Source organism: Enoplosus armatus, chromosome 11, assembly GCF_043641665.1.
Source record: "Enoplosus armatus isolate fEnoArm2 chromosome 11, fEnoArm2.hap1, whole genome shotgun sequence".
NCBI classification, from domain to species: domain Eukaryota; kingdom Metazoa; phylum Chordata; class Actinopteri; order Centrarchiformes; family Enoplosidae; genus Enoplosus; species Enoplosus armatus.
This window is the reverse complement of record NC_092190.1, coordinates 19118497-19138288: the sequence shown is the minus strand read 5'-3', so window position 1 is coordinate 19138288 and position 19792 is coordinate 19118497. Positions and strand designations below refer to the sequence as shown.

General features: G+C 40.2%; 1 protein-coding gene across 1 annotated transcript in view; it reads right to left on the bottom strand.

Annotated features, from left to right (window-relative positions):
* pard3bb (par-3 family cell polarity regulator beta b) overlaps positions 1 to 19792 on the bottom strand; it is a 177347-nt gene that overhangs the window by 99419 nt on the left and 58136 nt on the right. The window contains exons 7-12 of the mRNA XM_070914428.1: positions 17230 to 17313; positions 15981 to 16106; positions 12167 to 12419; positions 11524 to 11632; positions 10120 to 10259; positions 9796 to 9924 (exon numbers count right to left, since the gene is read on the bottom strand). Coding sequence (XP_070770529.1) covers positions 9796 to 9924; positions 10120 to 10259; positions 11524 to 11632; positions 12167 to 12419; positions 15981 to 16106; positions 17230 to 17313 — 841 coding nt within the window. The remainder of the gene's footprint in view (positions 1 to 9795; positions 9925 to 10119; positions 10260 to 11523; positions 11633 to 12166; positions 12420 to 15980; positions 16107 to 17229; positions 17314 to 19792) is intronic.

Sequence of the window (19792 nt, the reverse complement as noted above, 5' to 3'; positions counted from 1 at the left end):
CTAAAGGATGAACTGTGTGTTTGTAGCTTGCACGACTGTGAATATTGTTTTGAAGGTTTTGAGGGCATTCTGTCTCTGAGTGTCTATATGTTCAGGTACATTACTGTGTGTATGTTTGCCAGAAAGCCATGAATAATTGTAGGTACTTATGATAGAAAGTCCATGTCTGCGTGCATGTGACTGTCTATGTATATGCATGAATTCAGTCTGAGTCTGCGTGGGTTTGTTTGTGTGAGTGTGTGCACGTGTGTGTGTGTGTTTGCGTGGGTCAGCAGTGTCAGGTTTAGACAGTGTTTGTCTGTGGGGATTGTAGGTTTAACAGCGTTAAGCCGACACAAAGTCCTCTACTCTGCAGAAAACAGTTTTCCCTGCTGGAAAAAAAACTCCCTTCATCAGACTGACTGTCCGGACCTGATAGGAAGCCTCGCGACCTTGGAAAGAACTTCAAAACACCCAGAAGAGAAATGCTAGCTACTTTTCTGCGCATAATTACATTAAGAATTTATTAGTCTGTGAGATTCTGTCTGAAGTAATGTTCATGATTTGGCAACTTTTCAGTTTTTCCGCCACCGCTACATCCTTTATTTATCTGATTTAACTTCCCTGTTAATTTATTTCTTTTTCTTCCACTCAGCGCGGGACAGAACCAACGCCAGAGTGAATTTAGAGCTGTTACACTGCGTTACACTGCAGAAAAGTTTGAAGCAGCAGTTCTCAGTTTGGGGGTCAAGACCACCCACAGGGCTGTGAGATGTTTTATGGAATCTGACAAAAATATTCAAATGTATGTAAAGTTGTTTATCTGGGTGATGAATTCAATTTCCCTGTAAAACAATGAATAAGCACAGCTTCCAGGCTTCCTACGATAATTTACCAGACAAACAAACAGCCCCGCGAGGTAAGTAAAAAAAATAAAATCATCATTTGGTGTCAAACCTGACTGTTCTGTGGGTTTTTACAACCAAGTGGAAAGAGAAAGAAAGTGCTGCTATTCAGTGGCTGAACTAAGAAATAACACACATTTAAACAAGGCCTCTTTTTCATTTACTGAAATTGCTTTAAAAACACAAACACATGCGCGCACACACACACACACACACACACACACACACACAGGAGTGGACAATCGCACAAACAAATTAAGTGCACAATGCAATTTCATGGAACTTTCTATTATCACAGCCTCACTGCTATGATAGGTGGTTATATCTGTGTGTAATACTAAAACAATAAAGAGTGGTGCGCGCTTTATAAAAAGGTGTGTGTATCTTTGCTACATGAACTCTATCAAATCCATCTAGTTATAGAAAAAGCTGTTTGCATAGATGAACCTCCTCGCGCTGGTCATTCAACATCTAAATGGGTTGCCACAATGACGGATCAACAGGAGGACGTGCTATTAAAAAGACAGCTCCGTGTCTGTCGGTGTGTGTGTGTGTGTGTGTGTGTGTGTGTGTGTGTGTGTGAATGAGTATGTGTGTTGTTTTATTAAACTGAGCCAGAGAAACGTGTGTGAGAGAAAGAATGGAAAGACACATTATGTTAAAATGAGCTAGAGCAGTCAACTAAAACACACAAACACAGATAAAAAAAAAATGTCCTTAACTCACCCCTACAGGCCAGATGAACTGTGAGGCAGAGAGAGAAATAGAGAAAGATAAAAAAGATCAAATGAGGGAGGAGATCATAAGAGTGGTGATCATAATTTTACTTATCAGTTGTGTGAGTAATATTAGGGGTATACTTTAATAATGCTATGCTATAAACTTTAGTGTCCTTCTACCCAGCCATGCGGAGAAACTGTGTGTGTGTGTGTGTGTGTGTGTGTGTGTGTGTGTGTGTGTGTGTGTGTCGTGTGGAAAGCCCCATGCTGTGGAAATGATTGACCAAGGATCAATTTTCTTTTAAGGCCAAACAACAGTAGCCGCTGTGATTAAATGTGGTGGTAGGTGTGATAACACACACACACACACACACACACACACACACACACACACACACACACACACACACACACACACACACACACACACACACACACACACACACACACACACACACAAATGGCTGAGTTAAGTACTCCCAGGGACAAAACCTGACATTATGGGCTATGCTTTTGACTTATGAAAATAAGTGTCCCATCACTGGCCACTCAGGATGGGCCCCTGTTGTCCAATCCCCTACACCCTCTTCTACCACTATCCCCTAATAGTCAGTGTAAAGACTGTAGCGGGAGACCCAAAGACCCCAATCTTAGTGTGACTAAGGAGCACTCACAACCCTACAGAGAAAGAAAGAGGATAAGGACACAAAAAAAAAAAGTACAGACACGGAGGGAGAAAGGAGCCAACCACAGTGGCTGTAAGGGCTTACATAAATGTCCACCCAGAGGATGGAAAGAGCTTTTTTGAGGAAAGGAATTGGTTGATGTATTTCCTGTATTATGAATAAATGTCTGTGAGGGACACAGATACAGTTGATGTCTACAGTCTTTTGTAGTTCAACAAGTACAACACTAATGCTCAGTGTACAATCTCCCCTGGAGCTGGATATTAGAGGTCTACACGCATGCAGGGCAAGCCAGCCTCCACGTCCCGTGAAACCCTTAGCAGATGTTGACGGCGCAGGGTACGTTTTCCAAGGCTACAAGTGGTCACGGGCAGTCACGTTGTACCAAGGGGTCACGGTGCGCGCTGGGCAGCCTTCTGTTCATGTGCCGAAGCTCCCCACACGAACACAGAATTGCTTCTTGGCAACAGTTTATAAATCATAGCTGTTGTCTTCTACACGTTGAAACATTAAAGGGAATCTTTTACAGAGAACAGTCAGTCTGGACTGAGAAATGATTTGCTGACATTTGATTGTAACTGAGTGGGTGTGGTAACAATGGTTTGTGGGGGCAGAAGAAAAGAAAAGTTTGAAAGGGCATTTGGTCGTGCTATTTACCAACATACTATTTCCCAATCACCCTGAATTCCTGACTCCACACCCACAACGTTTTAACTGTTGTGGGTGTGGAGTCAAAATACATATTTCATTTCTATTCATATAGCCATGACCACAACGTATCTTTGATCTTTGAAATGGTTCAAATCATACATTTCGTGCCAGTGAAGATTCAGACCGTTATCCGTTTACTTTCTTTATGTCAGGCAGTGCTAACATTTACACCTCTTCTACACGTAAAACTGAGATTTTTACACTTTGTTTTCGGACAAAGTAAACAAGAGATATACGTGCTATACGTTTCCCCCTCTTTCCATTCTTTGTGCTAAGCTAAGTTAGCCTGACGGCAGTAGCTTCATATTTAGCTAACAGACATGAAAGTGGTATGAATCTTCTCATCTAACTCTTGGTAAGAAAGTAAAAAAGCGTATTTCCCAAAATGTCCCAAACTGATTTGAGGAGATTCCTCTTCATCCATGTTTCGTTGTTCTTGACAAAACTGTTACTGTTACCAACAAAGCCTTTGTTTTGTTGAGAGTAACATCTTGCTATGACAATATAGATGCTGATCCCCAGTGGCTTGAACCCTTGTGAGTGTGCGTGACACTCGTGTGCTGAGGGCTTTAAGACACAGCAGCGACTTTAGATGATAGGCTGACGAAGGAGCTGATAAACCTTCAACAAACAGCGGAGAGATGTGAGATGAGACAGAGAGCCAGAGGAAGAGAGAGAAGAGAGACATGATACCCTTCTCGGCTGCTTTCCACTGGGATGATGGCAGCTCCTGCAGAGACACCAAGCTGCCAAGGAGTGTGTGTGTGTGTGTGTGTGTGTGTGTGCATACACAGGTCTCTGAGGGTGTAACAGATGGGGGATCTACTGTAGTGATTCTGTGAGGTCACATTGGTGACGATATCAGTGAGATGTAACACACACACACACACACACACACAGAAATAGACAACAGACTGCAAACAAGTACATGGATGCACACTCTCTCTCTTTCTCACACACGCACACGCACACGCACACACACACACACACACACACACACACACACACACACACACACACAGTGGCTGCAGCGGTGATGGATGAGGGATAATCAGAATGAAGAAACTGTTCAATAAAGTTGTTTTGTTTTGAATGTGCTCTGTCACCAGCTGCCAACTGTTTACTGATTTAATATATCAGTGTGTGTGTGTGAGGAGCATCTGGCACTAAGGAGAATGTTTCCTGTTGTGGAAAAAAAGACAAAAAAAAAAAAACAGGAAAAGGACAGACAGAAGACGATCGTACTGCTCATCACATACTGGGTGCCAAAAGCAGAGCGACACAAATAGCTTGATGGAATCACACTTAAACCTTTCATTCAATCCTCCTGATTTAGTAGCCAGAGTGTGTTTGTGAATGGTTTATATTCATATCCATATCCATTGTGTTAGGTGTTAGGCAATATTACTTGTTATTATTTATGCTTTTGTGTTTAATGGAGGTAAATGGTGATCCCACTATGATTCTGGATTTTTACTATTACTATTTAAAACACTGTCTTTCCATATGTCTTAAAACATAACTGGAGTGGATCTTGAAATTGAATATTTTTTTACTTCCATTAAGTTATTTGTCAGATAAAAAAAACGGGTATATTTGATGCTTATTTACATAAACCTTGTATGTGGATTTGTCCAGAGTCTTTAATAATTTGCTCATTAAATGTTGGTGTTGTGATATTCACCAGAACACAGTTCCAAAAGGACAGAAAAGTATCTTTCCTTTGTCTTTCTTTTCTGGGAGCCTGACTGAAAACTTTTAAGAGCCCCGTAGCAGATTGGCGTATAAGGAGGGGTAAACAAGGGAGTTGTCAGTGACATGCAAGAAGAATTAGACCCCTCGGAAGAACACGAAATGGAAGGGGGAGGGAGGGAGAAGGAGAGGTGTGAATTGTCTGGAAGCAGAAAAGAGCATCTTTGTTTCAAACATTATTTTCAAGGCACTAGCCAACTCAGCAGGCGTATGCTTGTTCGTGTGTGAAAAGAAATGACTGAAAAAATGTCTTTTTATGTTGTATGTGAGAGTGATTGTGCGTATGCGGCCACAAAATGCCTTTACAGAGAGCCAACACAGCAGGTGGATGTATACTTGTTATATTGTGAATTTTTTTTTACGAATATGATTGTATGTCACAGAGAAAGTGACTTTGACTAAGTGTGTGTATAAGTGTGTGTATGTGTATAGAGGTGGTGTAATGTCTTTGTTCTACACCGAGCACAGACATTAGCAGACAACACCAGATGGTGGGCTAAAATGAGACAACGGAAGAGGGGGAGGAGAAGATAGACAAGATCCTTCCATCATTTCATCATCATCCTTCTTCTGTTTCCTCTCTGTTAACACAAACAAGTTGGCATAAACCTTCACATCAAATCATTAAAAAAAGTAACTGTAGCCATATCACTGTTTAAAGTCTGCTCCAACATGGTATAAACATGATGAGATGGAACTGTGCGTAATGATTTATAAAAAATAAATCAACCTCAAACTCATTTTAAAAATCTTGACAAATGATTACGACTCACAGCCATTCTCATCTGCATCCTCACAATATCAACAGAAAAAGACTTCAACATAGCACTACCTGCTACTTCTGCTGTTGGTGGTGGTACAATGTTGCTCCTTGGTGCTTCAGAAACCTCTTTTTAACAAATTATGGAAAATGGGAGATGTGCTATAACTATAAAAAAAGGTGAGCAAAGATATATAAACAGACCATGTTGCTGTCCCAAGTGATGGACTTTAAGTATATGGGGCGTCTTGTTCACAAGTGAGGAAAGGGTCAGTTTAAAATAAAATCCAGACCTGTCTGCACACGGCTGTCCTCTGCAGCAGCGAGCAAGATGCCTACAACAAATGAATGCTGTTTATGTGAAACAGACACTGCAAAACATGCAAACCATGTCAGTTAGTGAGGTGTGATAATACTACAAGGCTTATGCTTGATTTAGAGGTGTGAAAAGGTCGCAAAGTACAAAGTATGCACTGTTTTGAATCCTCTTTATTTGCACTGTTAACCATGAAAGGTATGACCCAAAAAACTACTACAAGTCAATCGACACTGAGCAGTTCTCCAACCACAAATGAGACAGCCTATGTGCTTTACAATACTGATAGACATATTCAAGATTCATTTTAAAACGACCAACGAAAGCTTCAACATAGAGGATTAATTTGAAGGCACATGACAACATTGTCAGGGGCTTCAAAATGACCCACATGACCGTTACAAAAAAGGCTGTCTGCCACCACTATAGTTAAGATTTAGGTAAGTTTTGGCAACAAAAACTACCTTTCAGTCATTATCTGCACGACCACCAGAGGCTGCTTGACAAGAAAACAACGAAGCAAAACATATAAAGTCTGCACATGTGTGTGTATGTCTTACGAGCCACACTGACCTTCAACAGGCAACCCGGTATTATTGATAAAATGAGCTGGTTGGAATATTTATACACTTTTGCTGCAAACACATTTCTGGCCTCTTCCTTTTAGCCTCAGTCCTTCTCAACAGTTGGACATATCTTCTCCGATTATTGAAGTTATATATATATATTATATATATACATTATATTTCTAACATGCTAACTATATCACAGAAAAAGGTATATTTGATTCTTTGCTATGCTACAAGAGTTGAAGAAAGGTAAACTCTCACCACTGAGACAGCTGGCAATGGACGACTACAACTGTCCTGAAATCCCCCCTCCTACACACACACACACATACGTACTTACTGTACCACACTATAACACATGTAAAATGTCTATCAAGGAATGTGTTCACAGCTTCACTGTGCAGAACTGCAATTGCATTTGTTCTTGAAAACTATTATGACTGCTGAACAATCACCATCAGCCGTTAATTAGACAGAGGTGAATTATATTGGGGCGTATTGTCTGTCAGGAAGAGAGGGGGAGTCAGACACAGAGAAGTCTGCTGATTGAAATGCTGTACATAGAACAAGTGCTAAATGTTAGACAACAGCGACAATTTCTGTCTCTCGCTCACACACACACACACACACACACACACACACACACACACACACAGTGGTGTGAATACGTCGTTTCCTTTTATCAAAAACGACAAAAGCCAGAGGGGATTCCTTGTTCCATTTCCTGTTTGCAGGCCCACGTCTTCCTCAGTCTTTATATCATTATTCTCAACATCCATATATACACACACACACACACACACACACACACACTCAATATCTACCTAGGATGATGTATTCAAGCTGAGCCAAGCGTGCTTATGAGAAACTGCAGCTTACCCATGTAATTTATCAGTTCTCACACTAAACTGTAATGAAGAGTCGATCCATCCATTTTTCATACTCATTCTTCACTTCAGGGTGATGGAGCTGGAGCCTCATCAGTCTTCCTTTCGACCAATACATGTCTCTTATACATCTTTCCACCACATCTGTCCTATTTAGCCGAGATACCATTTGCTTTTTCGTTCATTTAAATTCAGGCACAACAGTGCTGCAATTCTCACGTGTATGGGGTTATCCCCAACGCAGTAAAGAAAGCCCAAAGGGATCTTTCTGACACACCTGACACGCCTTGGAGCTTTGGATGTCTGCACAAGGAGAAATAAACTTCTGACTGAACATAATAAATTCATGATCACATGCAATAAGTGAAAAAAAATGCAGATCAGCTCAATTTTAATGACATCGTGACATTAGTAATTAAGTTTTGATTATTTCAGCAAAGAAATGTCATGATGATGATGAGGCTTCATGATGTCCTCATAAATAATGTCCAATAAGCCTGTTTTTGCATCAAGTTTTGTGGCAGTCAAATAGATATTTTCTCTATATTGATTTGTGTGTTTCAGCTACAGTACTTGCATCTCTTGACAAACTCAGTATACTCAAAGCTTTTGTTTTTCTTGTCCATGATTAAAAAAAAAAAAGATAACCCCATAAAACTGACCAAATACTGGAAAGAAGAACTAAAGGCCTTATGGGACTGCATTAAAGGTAATTTGGGTATTTTTAAACCTGACCTTCCGCAGTTTACAGCAACAATTCACCTGGGAGCTATAAAACATCATGATTCACTCCCCCTGGGAATTAATGGCCGAGAGAGCCCTCGAGTAAGTTTTCGGGAGTACTGCTGTAGTAGTAGTGGTGGTATTCAGCAACACTTGGTCAGCACACAAAGAAAAATGCCATGGAGTTCAGATATGTGCACATGGAGAAACTCTGGACTAGATACAACACTCACAAATGACCCTAAATGTTAACACATGTACACACTCCAGCACATCGCTCCTTTTCCTGTCTGCAGAAACAGAATTTCCTATGGGGCTCGGGGTCGCATGCACATGTGCGTGTGTGTGTGTGTGTGTGTGTGTGTGGAACTTCCTGGCAGCCGTTGAGGAAACATCAGTCGATAAGAGCGGAAAGAGACACAAAGGGAAAAGAGACACAAAAGGCAACTTAAAAAGAATAAAAAACAGTGAGAGATGGAAAAACATAACCCAAGAAATGAGTGATGGGTGGAGAGGAGATTAAAGCAAAGTGGGTCTAATGAAAAATGATGGTCTTATAATATTATAAGAAAGTAACACTTCTTGTTAATCTGTTTGTGCTAGCGTGGATTCATGTGTGCTGCCAAGTCAACGAAGTTGAAGGGAAAAGCAATGTGATGATAACAGCTGTGATGATAGTAATGATTTGATCGAAAATGACCTTAGAGAAGTAGTTCCCAAACTTTTTTAGACCACAGCACACAGCAATTTTTTTTTTTGTAATGGCACCACAAGCCTTTAAACCCCCAGTATAACATGCGCATGTGTACACAGATGCTTATCAGCTTTAAAAACATTGGATTTAATATTATTCTGTGATATATGATATGACTATTAAGTTAATGATATACAGTAGGCACTTTCTCAATCACTCAGAATAAAGATCAATATGAGCTCTGTAGATTTATAGATAAATATGCAACTTAAAATAAAACATGAATACAATTAAATACACTAAGATGTACACTGCATTTCTATATTAGATTATGTAAATGTCGTAAATGTGGTGAAAATCTTAAAAACCCACAATAAATAAACACAGTGTGAAAGCAGATGGGAAAGAAGAAAATATTTCAATAAGGAAAATAAGTTATTGTGTTAAAAAGCAAACAGCGACAGACTGTCAGGAAATAACAACAAATTGAGAAGAAATATATTATTTGCAACTGTGGTTGGAAAACATAAGGAGAGAGCTACAATTAATGTCAATGATGGCACAGTAGTTGATCATGCAGAGTCAGATTGAAGGAAAAAGAATGGAAAAGTAGAACAAAGATGAATAAAATGCAAAAGTGTTTATTAATCAAAACAGTGTTGAAATTCAGCAGGAACAATGTGGCAGGGAAAGACTGGCACAAAATATTACCAATATCAATATAAAGCATTTCATTCGATCAGAGTGGAGTTCTATAAAACACTGTGTTATACGATTGCTTGTTAGGTTTATCATTATTGGACAGGGAAGTGTATCATCTTTCAGATTATTCACAAAAGCCCTCAGTGACATTTGGGGTTAATGTCTATAAAAAGAAGCCTTCCTATAGGCTGCTGAGCTGTGCATCATCCAGGCAAGCCTGTTGATTGGACCAAAAATTGCAAAATTAGAGGGAGTAGAAATTTGAAAATGAGAGCTGGTGATGTAGTTGCATCTCTGTCTGTCTTTCTGGTTGCCTTGTTAGAAAAATGTGTCAATCAAACAGTAAATCTTGTTTCATTGGCGGAAAATACCGCATTGTGATTGGTTCTTACCATCTCTCGGGGCAGGAACATGTCTTCCGGCCGTAGAACCACAAGACATACACTCTCTCCCTGTCGTGTGCTGCGTAGCATACACACCAACTCCTCTTGGCCCACACCTGTGATATCCACACCGTTGACCTACACACACACACACACGCACGGACCAAATCAAAACACCACCATTATCAGCATAACTATATGTTTTCCTTATCTCCACTACACTTAACCTATCTTCCTTATGAACCTCACATATTTCAAGTCTAATAAAGTACAAAATGTTGGATTAGAGTAACCACACGAGCAGGTTTCTAATAACAGCCAGCTGCTCTGTACCTCAAGTATGCGGTCTCCAGACTGCAGGCGTCCATCTTTGACAGCAGCTCCACGAGGCAGAATGTTTTTGACAAGAATAGGACCAGGACCGTGGACAGAAGAATCTCTGGTTACTACAGTGAAACCAAGACCTTCTGAACCTAGACACACATACACAAATATACAAACACACACAGAAATGTGAATAGAAGGGGTGAGGTACAATCTGCAAGCGTAACACTAGGGCACAAATATCCTGTACAGCTGTTTACTCCCTGCCTCTATACTTGTCTTCCACAAGGTTTCAGTGTACAAATATTCATCCTCCCACACACACACATCCTAAACTACTCCTGAGTTCTTCAACACAGTGTTGTTGACTCAGCTCCTGACATACTGTAAGTGTGATAATTTAAAGCCTTCAGAGATTGTGTGTGTGTGTGTCGCTTTAAACCCTTTAGCTATAGCTGGTGCTACAGTGTCTGCAGGTGTGGAGGTTTTAAAAATGGGTTCAGGTGTGGGGCAGAGAGGAGGAAAAGAAAATGAGGGAGAGACGAGGAAAAGGTAAAAGAGGAATGAGTGTAACGCAGCGGAAACGGAGAGTGAAGTAATGAAGATTAAAGTAGTAATCAGTGAAAAACACGTGCACACACAAACGTGTGTGAAAGCCCTCATAAACACGCATGAGTGGACAAAAAAAGACCACACGCAGACAGAGAGACCAGTTGTGTGTTTTATAGACCTCATTTAGTCTGGTCTCTTTAGCAGAGCCGAGTCAGCAGTTTGGTCCAATATGAATTCATATCAGCAGAAATGAACAGATCAATAAAGACTTAATAGACCCTGAAGAGAGGGAATCAGGAAGATGGAGAGAGGAAGGATGAGAGGAAGGAGAGTCAGCCAGAGAACAGAGAAAGGAAGCTTTATAGAAATAAGAACAATGCTGGGCGGAGACATAAAGCGGGTCAATTATATACATTCAGAAAATGTCAAGATATAAAGCCAGTTAATAATGTACAATCAGAAAGTTTGAATGTGAAAGAAAAGTGGAACAGATACATAGAGATAAAAACAACAGATGCGACTCTAGAAACTTAGTTCTTCTAAAACCAGAGTGCTGAGCTGATCTACACACACAACATGCCAGTTTACAGTATTAACATCATGGCAGGGTATTTTTGACACCCTATAGGCAATCTGTAGTCACCATTTACACACATAGACAAGAGGAATATGTATCTCTCTTTTGAAGATAACTGTAAGTGTTTTGAACAAAGGAAGTGTGGTAAGTGTGAGGCTTCTGAAGTATTTTCAGTAACGTTCAGTAAAGTAACATTTATAGAACAACGCTGACCTGAGACCTGTCTAAAAAGACACCTAAATCTGTTTGAGTGAGGTTCTGTTCTGTAGACAGGTGTTGCTCACCTTTCTTTAGATCAATCCTCAGCCTCCGTCCTCCTCTCTTATTGGCCACCAAGCTGGAGAGGGCGGGACTTTTCTTAAGGAGGGGGCTCTCACTCCTCCCCTTGGGCGTCTAGGTGGAGAATGTAGATCATTTAAGTGAAACACGTTAAAAAGTAAGGCAACAAGAGAAGAAGTCCACAGTAGCTTAACATTTGAAATGCCCCATTTGTCACATTCTACTTGCAGTATTTTCTATTGTTATTTTTGTTGTTTAAGTTTTGTTTTTTGTATATTAAAAAAGTACTAAGTATTGCCTCGATGCCAGCTGTTTTTCAGATGTTAGCCATGTCACCATGGTGAGGTTGACGACACAATTACATGTGTTTGAATAAGACAGACTTAATAGTGCTTGGAAAGAGGAAGGAACCGAGTAAAAATAATGTTGGATTGATACCGTTTATACAAACTGAACAATTTTTATGTCAAATCGGGCAATATTGTGGTGTCCACATTGTGTGCATTTTGTTGCAATTTGAATTATAATTAAGTGCTTTTCACATCCATGTTTATCATTAAAACCAGTGAGGTTCGACTGATTTAAAATCTCTGTCTAGATGTCAGGTCAAGACGTCTCTGACGTGACACTTGGAGCAGAGCAACTTACAGCAGCTTCCATAGTGGCAGCTTCCTCTGCCAATCGCGTGGCTAGATTCTCAGAGGGCTTGAACACAGGTTTGGCTTTGACAGGTGGAGGTGGCTCCTTGGTCTTGGCGGTTCGGGGGCTGCTGTCGGGACCGGCACTGTTGCCAAACAGCTGACCAATCAGACTCTTCTCATAGCATTCTCTGTTGGAGGAGGGAACTACTTCCAAACGGACAACTGGGGTACGCATTGCCTGACGGAACACTTCCTGGGCTCTGGGAGGGGGAGGAAGAGGAAAAGAGACAGAGAGAAGGATGAGAGGAAGAGAGGAAACAGTAGAATAAAAGTTTTGTTCAACAAGTGGGTGGAATTTTAAGTAGCATTAAGCATTAAAACTAATCATGCCATTAATCACAATTACATACAGAGTGTAGTTATCAATCTCTGACAAGCAAATACACATGGTATAAATCTGATTACAAATGACAAATTAAAAGAGTTCCAGTGAATTGCTAATCATTATAAATGGGGTGTTCGATTTTTAAAAAATGTAAGACGCCGAAGCATATCTTAGGCTCATATATCTTTACTAAACTTACTAAACTGATTTTAAACGATTGTCAAAAAGACTATCGCTGAAACTAACAGTTGTTTTTTCATTGGAATTTATTTTCTTAATGAATCCAGTTGATTATCTAGTCTCTAATGAGCTAATGAAACAGTCAATAATCCTATTTTACATTAGATATGATATAAAACACAGAAAAGTAGAAAATCCTGGAATAAAATGTTGAGTTTGGGTTTCAATAAAACAATTATGTAAGACCGAGATGTATGCCATGGTCATTTGTTAACTGTAGTTCATCATCATCTAAACTGCATTATACTATACTGTATGTCATTATTTCAATCAGTGTACTTCTATCTATTCTCCTTTTTGTCAGTGGTCACTTCTGGTGGGTCACTGTGTCTGTTGCCATTTATTTATCTTCAATGAGCTACAAGATGAAGTGAAGGCAGGACAGAACAGGAGATGCCACACAGGACCATGACACCTGTGCAGCAGGCCATTATAATCTCATCATCTATAAAAGAGATCATTTTGCAGAGAATTAGTTTATATCAGATTATGCTAAGTAAGTTAGAGGGACCACTGTGTCAAAGGCGATTGGCACACACCATCATTCACCTCGCATAACCGACAGAGAAAATCCAGTTTATTTCAATTGTATTGGATTACACTCCTATTATTTCCCGCCTAGATTATTATTAGATGTATAATGATCATAATGTTTCGGTAACTAGAGACTATGTTTTGTTTTGAAAGTCATGTATGAAGGATATACACATTTTAAATCATTAGATATGGGATAATAATAATACTTGAAATTTTACATCAATATAATGAGAAGCCTTACGGACATAGATCTGGTGATAAAATGGCATTGTGGGGTAAGTTTGCAACTTAATCAATCAATCAATTAATCACCAGAGGAAATCTTTGGTTAAAGTATATGTATTGTACATTTACGATTGAGTTTGCATCATATCTACGATGTATTATGAATATAGTCGTTGAGCCTTTTTTTAGACTGAGGCTTCAAAGTAAATGTACCTGTAAGTTTCTTGAGTACTTAAACTGAACTTGAGAATACTGTATCTGTAGTGTTTAGGAAGTAAGACTGAGCAAGAAACAAATTAAGTGTATTATACGGTGCAAATTATTAATTCACAGGTAAAAATGACATTTCTGTGCATAAAGTATAAAACATTGTACATCAGCAATCATGGTATTAGTACTGAGCGACCCATTATTCTGCATGTAAATCCATGCAGAATAATTATTCTGCGTGTGTGTGTGTGTGTGTTTGGGGATGGGTGGTCATCTCTTCTTCATTCTTCTGAGACTGGATTTGCATACTGAAACCATTAAACACACTAGGCAGTCTAAGCAAGTGGTTACATCACACTATGCTGACACACTAGTGATTTCCATTGTATTAAAAAACACAATACAGCATAACGAAACTAGATGTGAAAGCTGTGTGTGTGTGTGTGTGTTGATGTGTGTATAGGGACCATTGCTCAGATGATATGATTATTGTTTCTGATTGGACAACGTGTGCAGGCACATTTGTGTAAAACAGATATTCTAATCGAGCAGGCTACCTCAATACAGCTGCCAAGCTGGGACAATAGAGATGTGTGTGTGTGTGTGTGTGTGTGTGTGTGTGTGTGTGTGTGTGGGTGGACATGGCACTCACAGGGATCAGTGGACTTTGAAGCTACACATCTCAATACACCTGCCATGACAGAACAATACTGGCAAGAGTGTGTGTATGTGTGTGTGTGTGTGTGTGTGTGTGTGTGTGTGTGTGTGTGTGTGTGTGTGTGTGTGTGTAAGATCACAATGTCAAGTAATGGTCTGACTGTATCACATACAAGATTAAAGACTAGCTTGTCTTATTCATATTAAAATGTGTCTGCATTTGTTCACAAGCGTATGGATGTGTGTTTTAAGTTGAGTGTTTACGAGTGTACGTGTGAGTGTGCACTGGTGTTTGTGAGTGAGTGCAAACAGGACTATACACCTGTCTTTGAACAATAGGTGCAAACCCCTCTGGAGATAATCCATTTACCTACAGTACAGCATAAAATATGTCACATATAATCTTATTACCACACTGAACGCTGGACAAGGACTATTGTGTAGACTGTATAGACATTGTAATGTGCTGTAATCATTGTAACATCCGCATCAGTCCTTGTAATCTGTGGCAATCGTTTTTTACAGGTGTGCCTTTTGTCATTTTAATGCTCTGTGATCACGTTGCATCCCCAAATACTCTCGTTACTGAATTTCTTTTGAGGTGCTTCAGTCGTACAGTAAGAAAACTCCATTGAGAAGCATCTGGCCTCGAACGAATCTTGAACAAATCTTTCCTTAGAGGAAAGAGGTGGAACGAGCAGACACACAAAGGCCACGCACACAGATTCATTTGGAAGCAACGCTATCGAAACATCTGCCAAGTGTATTTTCTGTTGTTCTCTGTGACGGCAGTGCAACCGTGATATAAGTCCTCAGACAATGGAGGGGGAACAAGACACACAGAAGCAAAGACAGCAGGGAAACAGGAAAAAAGGCAGGCCAGGCCTGACCTCCAAAGGCTTTAGACATGATATGCATCGACTCATATAGTAATACTACTATTGATAACGTTGTGTGGAGGACACCTTTTTATTCGCATTTTATTTAGTTCAATTTAATCTAAAGCTCAACTCTACATTTAAAGGGAGTGCTCACCAAAATCACAAATAGATTGTGTGTGTTTGTTTTCACGTGGTAGCAATGAAGACAGTTTTAGTTCCCATTCAACTTTATTGTATTCAGATATGGACAGAAACTTTAGAGACAAATATATCAAAACATGGGCAAATAAACCAAACCTGAATGGCTAAACACCACTAAATGTAAGTGAGATCTTTTTCCATAAATTTGGCTGAACTGAGCCTTTAAATAAATAGGACCTTGATCCCTGCATTGAACTAAAATCATAGATTGAACACATACTGTAATTCTAAGACGGAAATATAAATGGCCCTGATGACATAAGCATGTATCTGTATATGTATATATTAATTTTATCAGAAAAGCAAAGAGAATTGTGAGAGAATGTGAGAATTCCAGCAGCATGTCATAATATCATACATTAGAAATATTAAGACAGTCATTAAGACATTTATTTAGTTCTCTACTATCCTCGGGAAATGCTTTTGCAGCTATTAAACTCATCTCAGAGGCATTTTTTTCCTAGAACACACAGTGTGGCACTCACTTGCTAAATGTCTTGTCCATGAGGTCGGTGTTGTTGATCTTGACGATGCACTCGTCTTCTTGAAACAAGCCCTCCTTTCTTGAGCGACTCTCCTCCTCCACTCCACGAATGTACAGACCAAGAGACCTGACAGGAGAGAGAGCAAGGAGAGAAAAGGGAGGTTAAAGGATAAAACATGTTCCCATCACTTCCACAATTGCTTTAAAACCTTGCACACATACATACATGCACAAGCACACACACTTTCTTAGAGTGACTTTCAGTATGTGTCCCAGAAGACTGATGTGTCTGATGGAGTAGCCCACCGAGACCATCCATATGCTTTACTTAGACACGGCTATGTCAGATACACCCCCCGAACTGTCTGTTTGTGTTAGTTGCGGATTTCTATCAGTGCTCTATGATCCACCATTAACCGATAAAAGTCAACCTGGGAGCATAGTGGTCGCAGGCTGACTGGTAGATAAAGAGTGACAAAGACAACATGACAGACAATAAACAAGATATAAAGGAGAGCAGACATGTAGATTAACACGTGATAAAGGGACAGATATAGAGGTATTCAAATTTACAGACAGCCACTAAGATGGTAGGATAGACTGGAAGACTATTTCAGCGCCTTCTACCCTTAATGTCTACCGTTGCCGCTCAACAAAGCAGAAGTGATGAAATTGACACACAAAAGACTTCAGCAGCAAAAGGATAAAACTAGGTTAAGAGGTGAAAGGGATGATGGTAAATGGTGGAAAGGAATGGAGGAGGTGTTCAGGATAGAGTGGAAAAAAAGAAAGAGAGGGAAAAGAAAACAGAGAAAGAGAGAGAGAGAGGACTTTAAGGAGGAGATTGGTAAGGTCAGGTGAGTCATGAGAACAGACATAAAAACTCATCCTGATTTCCTTTAGGAAATCCCCATCCTCTGTCTGACTGTCACACACCCAAAGAAAAGCCCTGCATAGCTGTACAATTTTTCTTCCCTTTTGTCTTTTTTCCTTTGTGTGTGTGTGTGTGTGTGTGTGTGTGTGGTTGCCATGTTTGTGTACTGTAGTGCCAGGGTCCCGAATTCCAGGACTACAAGGATATAACTCTTGTACATACTGTCGCTGGTAAACAGACAAGACTTTTTGAGGTTAAAGGGAAGAATCCGGGCTTACATAGATCTGTTGTTTTTGTGTGCATGCCTGTGTGTGTGTGTGTGTGTGTGTGTGTGTGTGTGTGTGTGTGTGTGTGTGTCTGCATACTAACAACTCACCGTCCACTTAGTGATGAGCTGTAAGGAACCACATGGATTCCGAGGGGACTGTCCTCTCCCAGGATCTCCACTGTTCTAGTTAGGCTACACACACACACACAATACAGTTGAACACACAAATACACATGGTGGGAGAAAACACAGTTATGTAATATGAGTATACTAAGACACAATACAGGTACAAGTTCTGCCACACTAAAGTACAGGACAGCTTCAACTTAGCAAAACCACAGGAAAACAAAACAGCTGCCACGTTGGACAAAAGGAGTGAGTATAGGATAGGCCCACCGTATACTTCAAAATGTTGTACTATTCTGTTGTAATTGTAGAATAAAGTAAGTGTTGATCCCAGGATGGAGACACAGAAAATGTTGTCCGATATTTTAATTGCAGATAGTGTGCAGATGAGCTGCTCATATAACTCTCACGAAAGTGTTTAGCATTGCCAAGTCCTGTGGGAACTCTGTTGACTGCCTAACACCAGTCTATCTCCCCTTTTTAGTGGTTCTGTTTGCTTCAAGAGACACTCTGCATAATGAGTAGCCATCCAGGGACAAATCTGTGACACAAGCTACCATTAACTGGAAGACGCACAGTAGGAACATAAAAACGTCTGATCAATCTTTCCTTATAAACATATGCACAAAACATAGAAGATGATGTAGAGGCAAATCGTATGGGAAGTTAGAAAGGGACCATAACACAGAGTAGAGACTAACAACAAATACAAACACATACAGACACTGGGATACACACAGAAAGTGTGTGTCTCCTGAGGAAAAGTTTGAAAAGCGCTATCCTAGATTGACACATCGCTTTCCATGGGTGTTCATTGTGCTAAAAATATTTTTTGTCAAGGACTTAATCCATGTCTGCGAACCCGGCCCTTAGAGAAGACAATGCCGACACTCCATTCAAAGTCAACAAAACTACAGACTGCTGTGTGTGTGTGTGTGTGTGTGTGTGTGTGTGTTTGTCAAAACATTCATGCCATTCATCTCTATGGGTTTCTTCCTCTCTTTCAATGTCTCTGTCTAGTTTGGATTATTCAAGTGTGTGACTGCTTTACATTCTGTCTGTGTTTTAATGTGTGTGCGTGTTGAAGTCTTTGTTTGTTTGATTAGTTTATCTATCAGAGCACAGCCATTAATCCTCCCCTGACCTTCTCCCTGCTCCCTGTGTGTGTGTGTGTGTGTTTTTTTTCTAAGTGAGTTTTCTAACTTAGTTTTGTACTCTTTAGTTCTCTCTCTCTCTGTCTCTAACCCTGTCTGCTCGTTTTGTCTCCCTCTCTCTCTTTAGACCAACCATCCATCCCTAAACCCCCATGAACTGATAGCAGTACAGATGCTGATAAACTCCAGAGAGAGGGTGGTTGATGATGGTGGGTGGTAACAGGGGAGAGATGCAAAGTGCAAAAACAAGTTCTCTCTCCCTCTTTCTCTTTGTCTGTCTCTGTCTTTCCCTCACACACACACACAAAGCCGATGCTACCTCCTCGACACACAGCAAATTTGAGTTAATCCAGACAAAAGGAAACAAGTGACTACAAGACGGGAGGAGAGGGAGGCAAGGACAGGGAGAGGGAAGATGGAAGAGGGAGAGTGGAAAGTAGGGAGGGGGACAGAAGAGGGGAAAGGGAAGGAATGCACGGATAGAGGTAGAGAAAGACAAAGATGGAGATTATCATTAGAGACAAAAGGAGAAAGGAAAACAAGACTTGAGGCAGAGGACAGGTAAAAATATGCTGTTATGGGATGCTGTGTGTTCACACTGGAAGGGATAAAATTGTCTTTACTCCAAACTGTGCAATGGAAGAAGTATTGTATCATTTCCTGTTACGAATGTTGATTGCTTGTCATCTACAAAGATTAGTATAGTACATACTGTGTGCAGTTAGTGTGTAGTATGGATTTGGGAAACAGCTCTGAGGCTGTCCTTATGCACAGCGGTGCTTTAAGCTAAACGCTAAAGTCAGCAGGCTAACATGCTCACAATGACAATGCTAACATGCTGATGTTAAGCAGGGAGTGTTTATCATGTTCAGCATATTATGTCAACGTGTTAGAACGCTTGGATTTGCTAATTAGTATTGATGTGGTTAATCTCATTAGTTTAGTATTTAAAAACAATTAAATTTGGAGGAAGAAGCAAGAGGAAAAGTCAGGAGAACATCAACATCATTAGGATACATCGTATGGTAACCATGAATGTCTGTACCACTCCATCACGTAGATGCTGAGATTGAACATTCTTAACCTGCTGGTCAGTAGGACCAAAAATGTCAGTAAAAATGTACTGTCAATAGTTGTGATATTGTGCCTGAACCAAAGTGGTGACCAAACAGCATTCCTGATTCATACCACTAGCACTAGAAGGGAAAACGGAAAGAGAGAGAAACTGAAGGAGAAGAGAAGAGAACAGGTGAGGGAGGTCTGGAAGCAAGATATAGCGAAATGAAGGGAGGAGGAGGAGGAGGCACTGAATTAATTAGACAAGGCTAATGAATAGCATTAATATGAGAGGAAAAATAACATCCACCCCTCCCTCTATCCCTTCCTGCTGC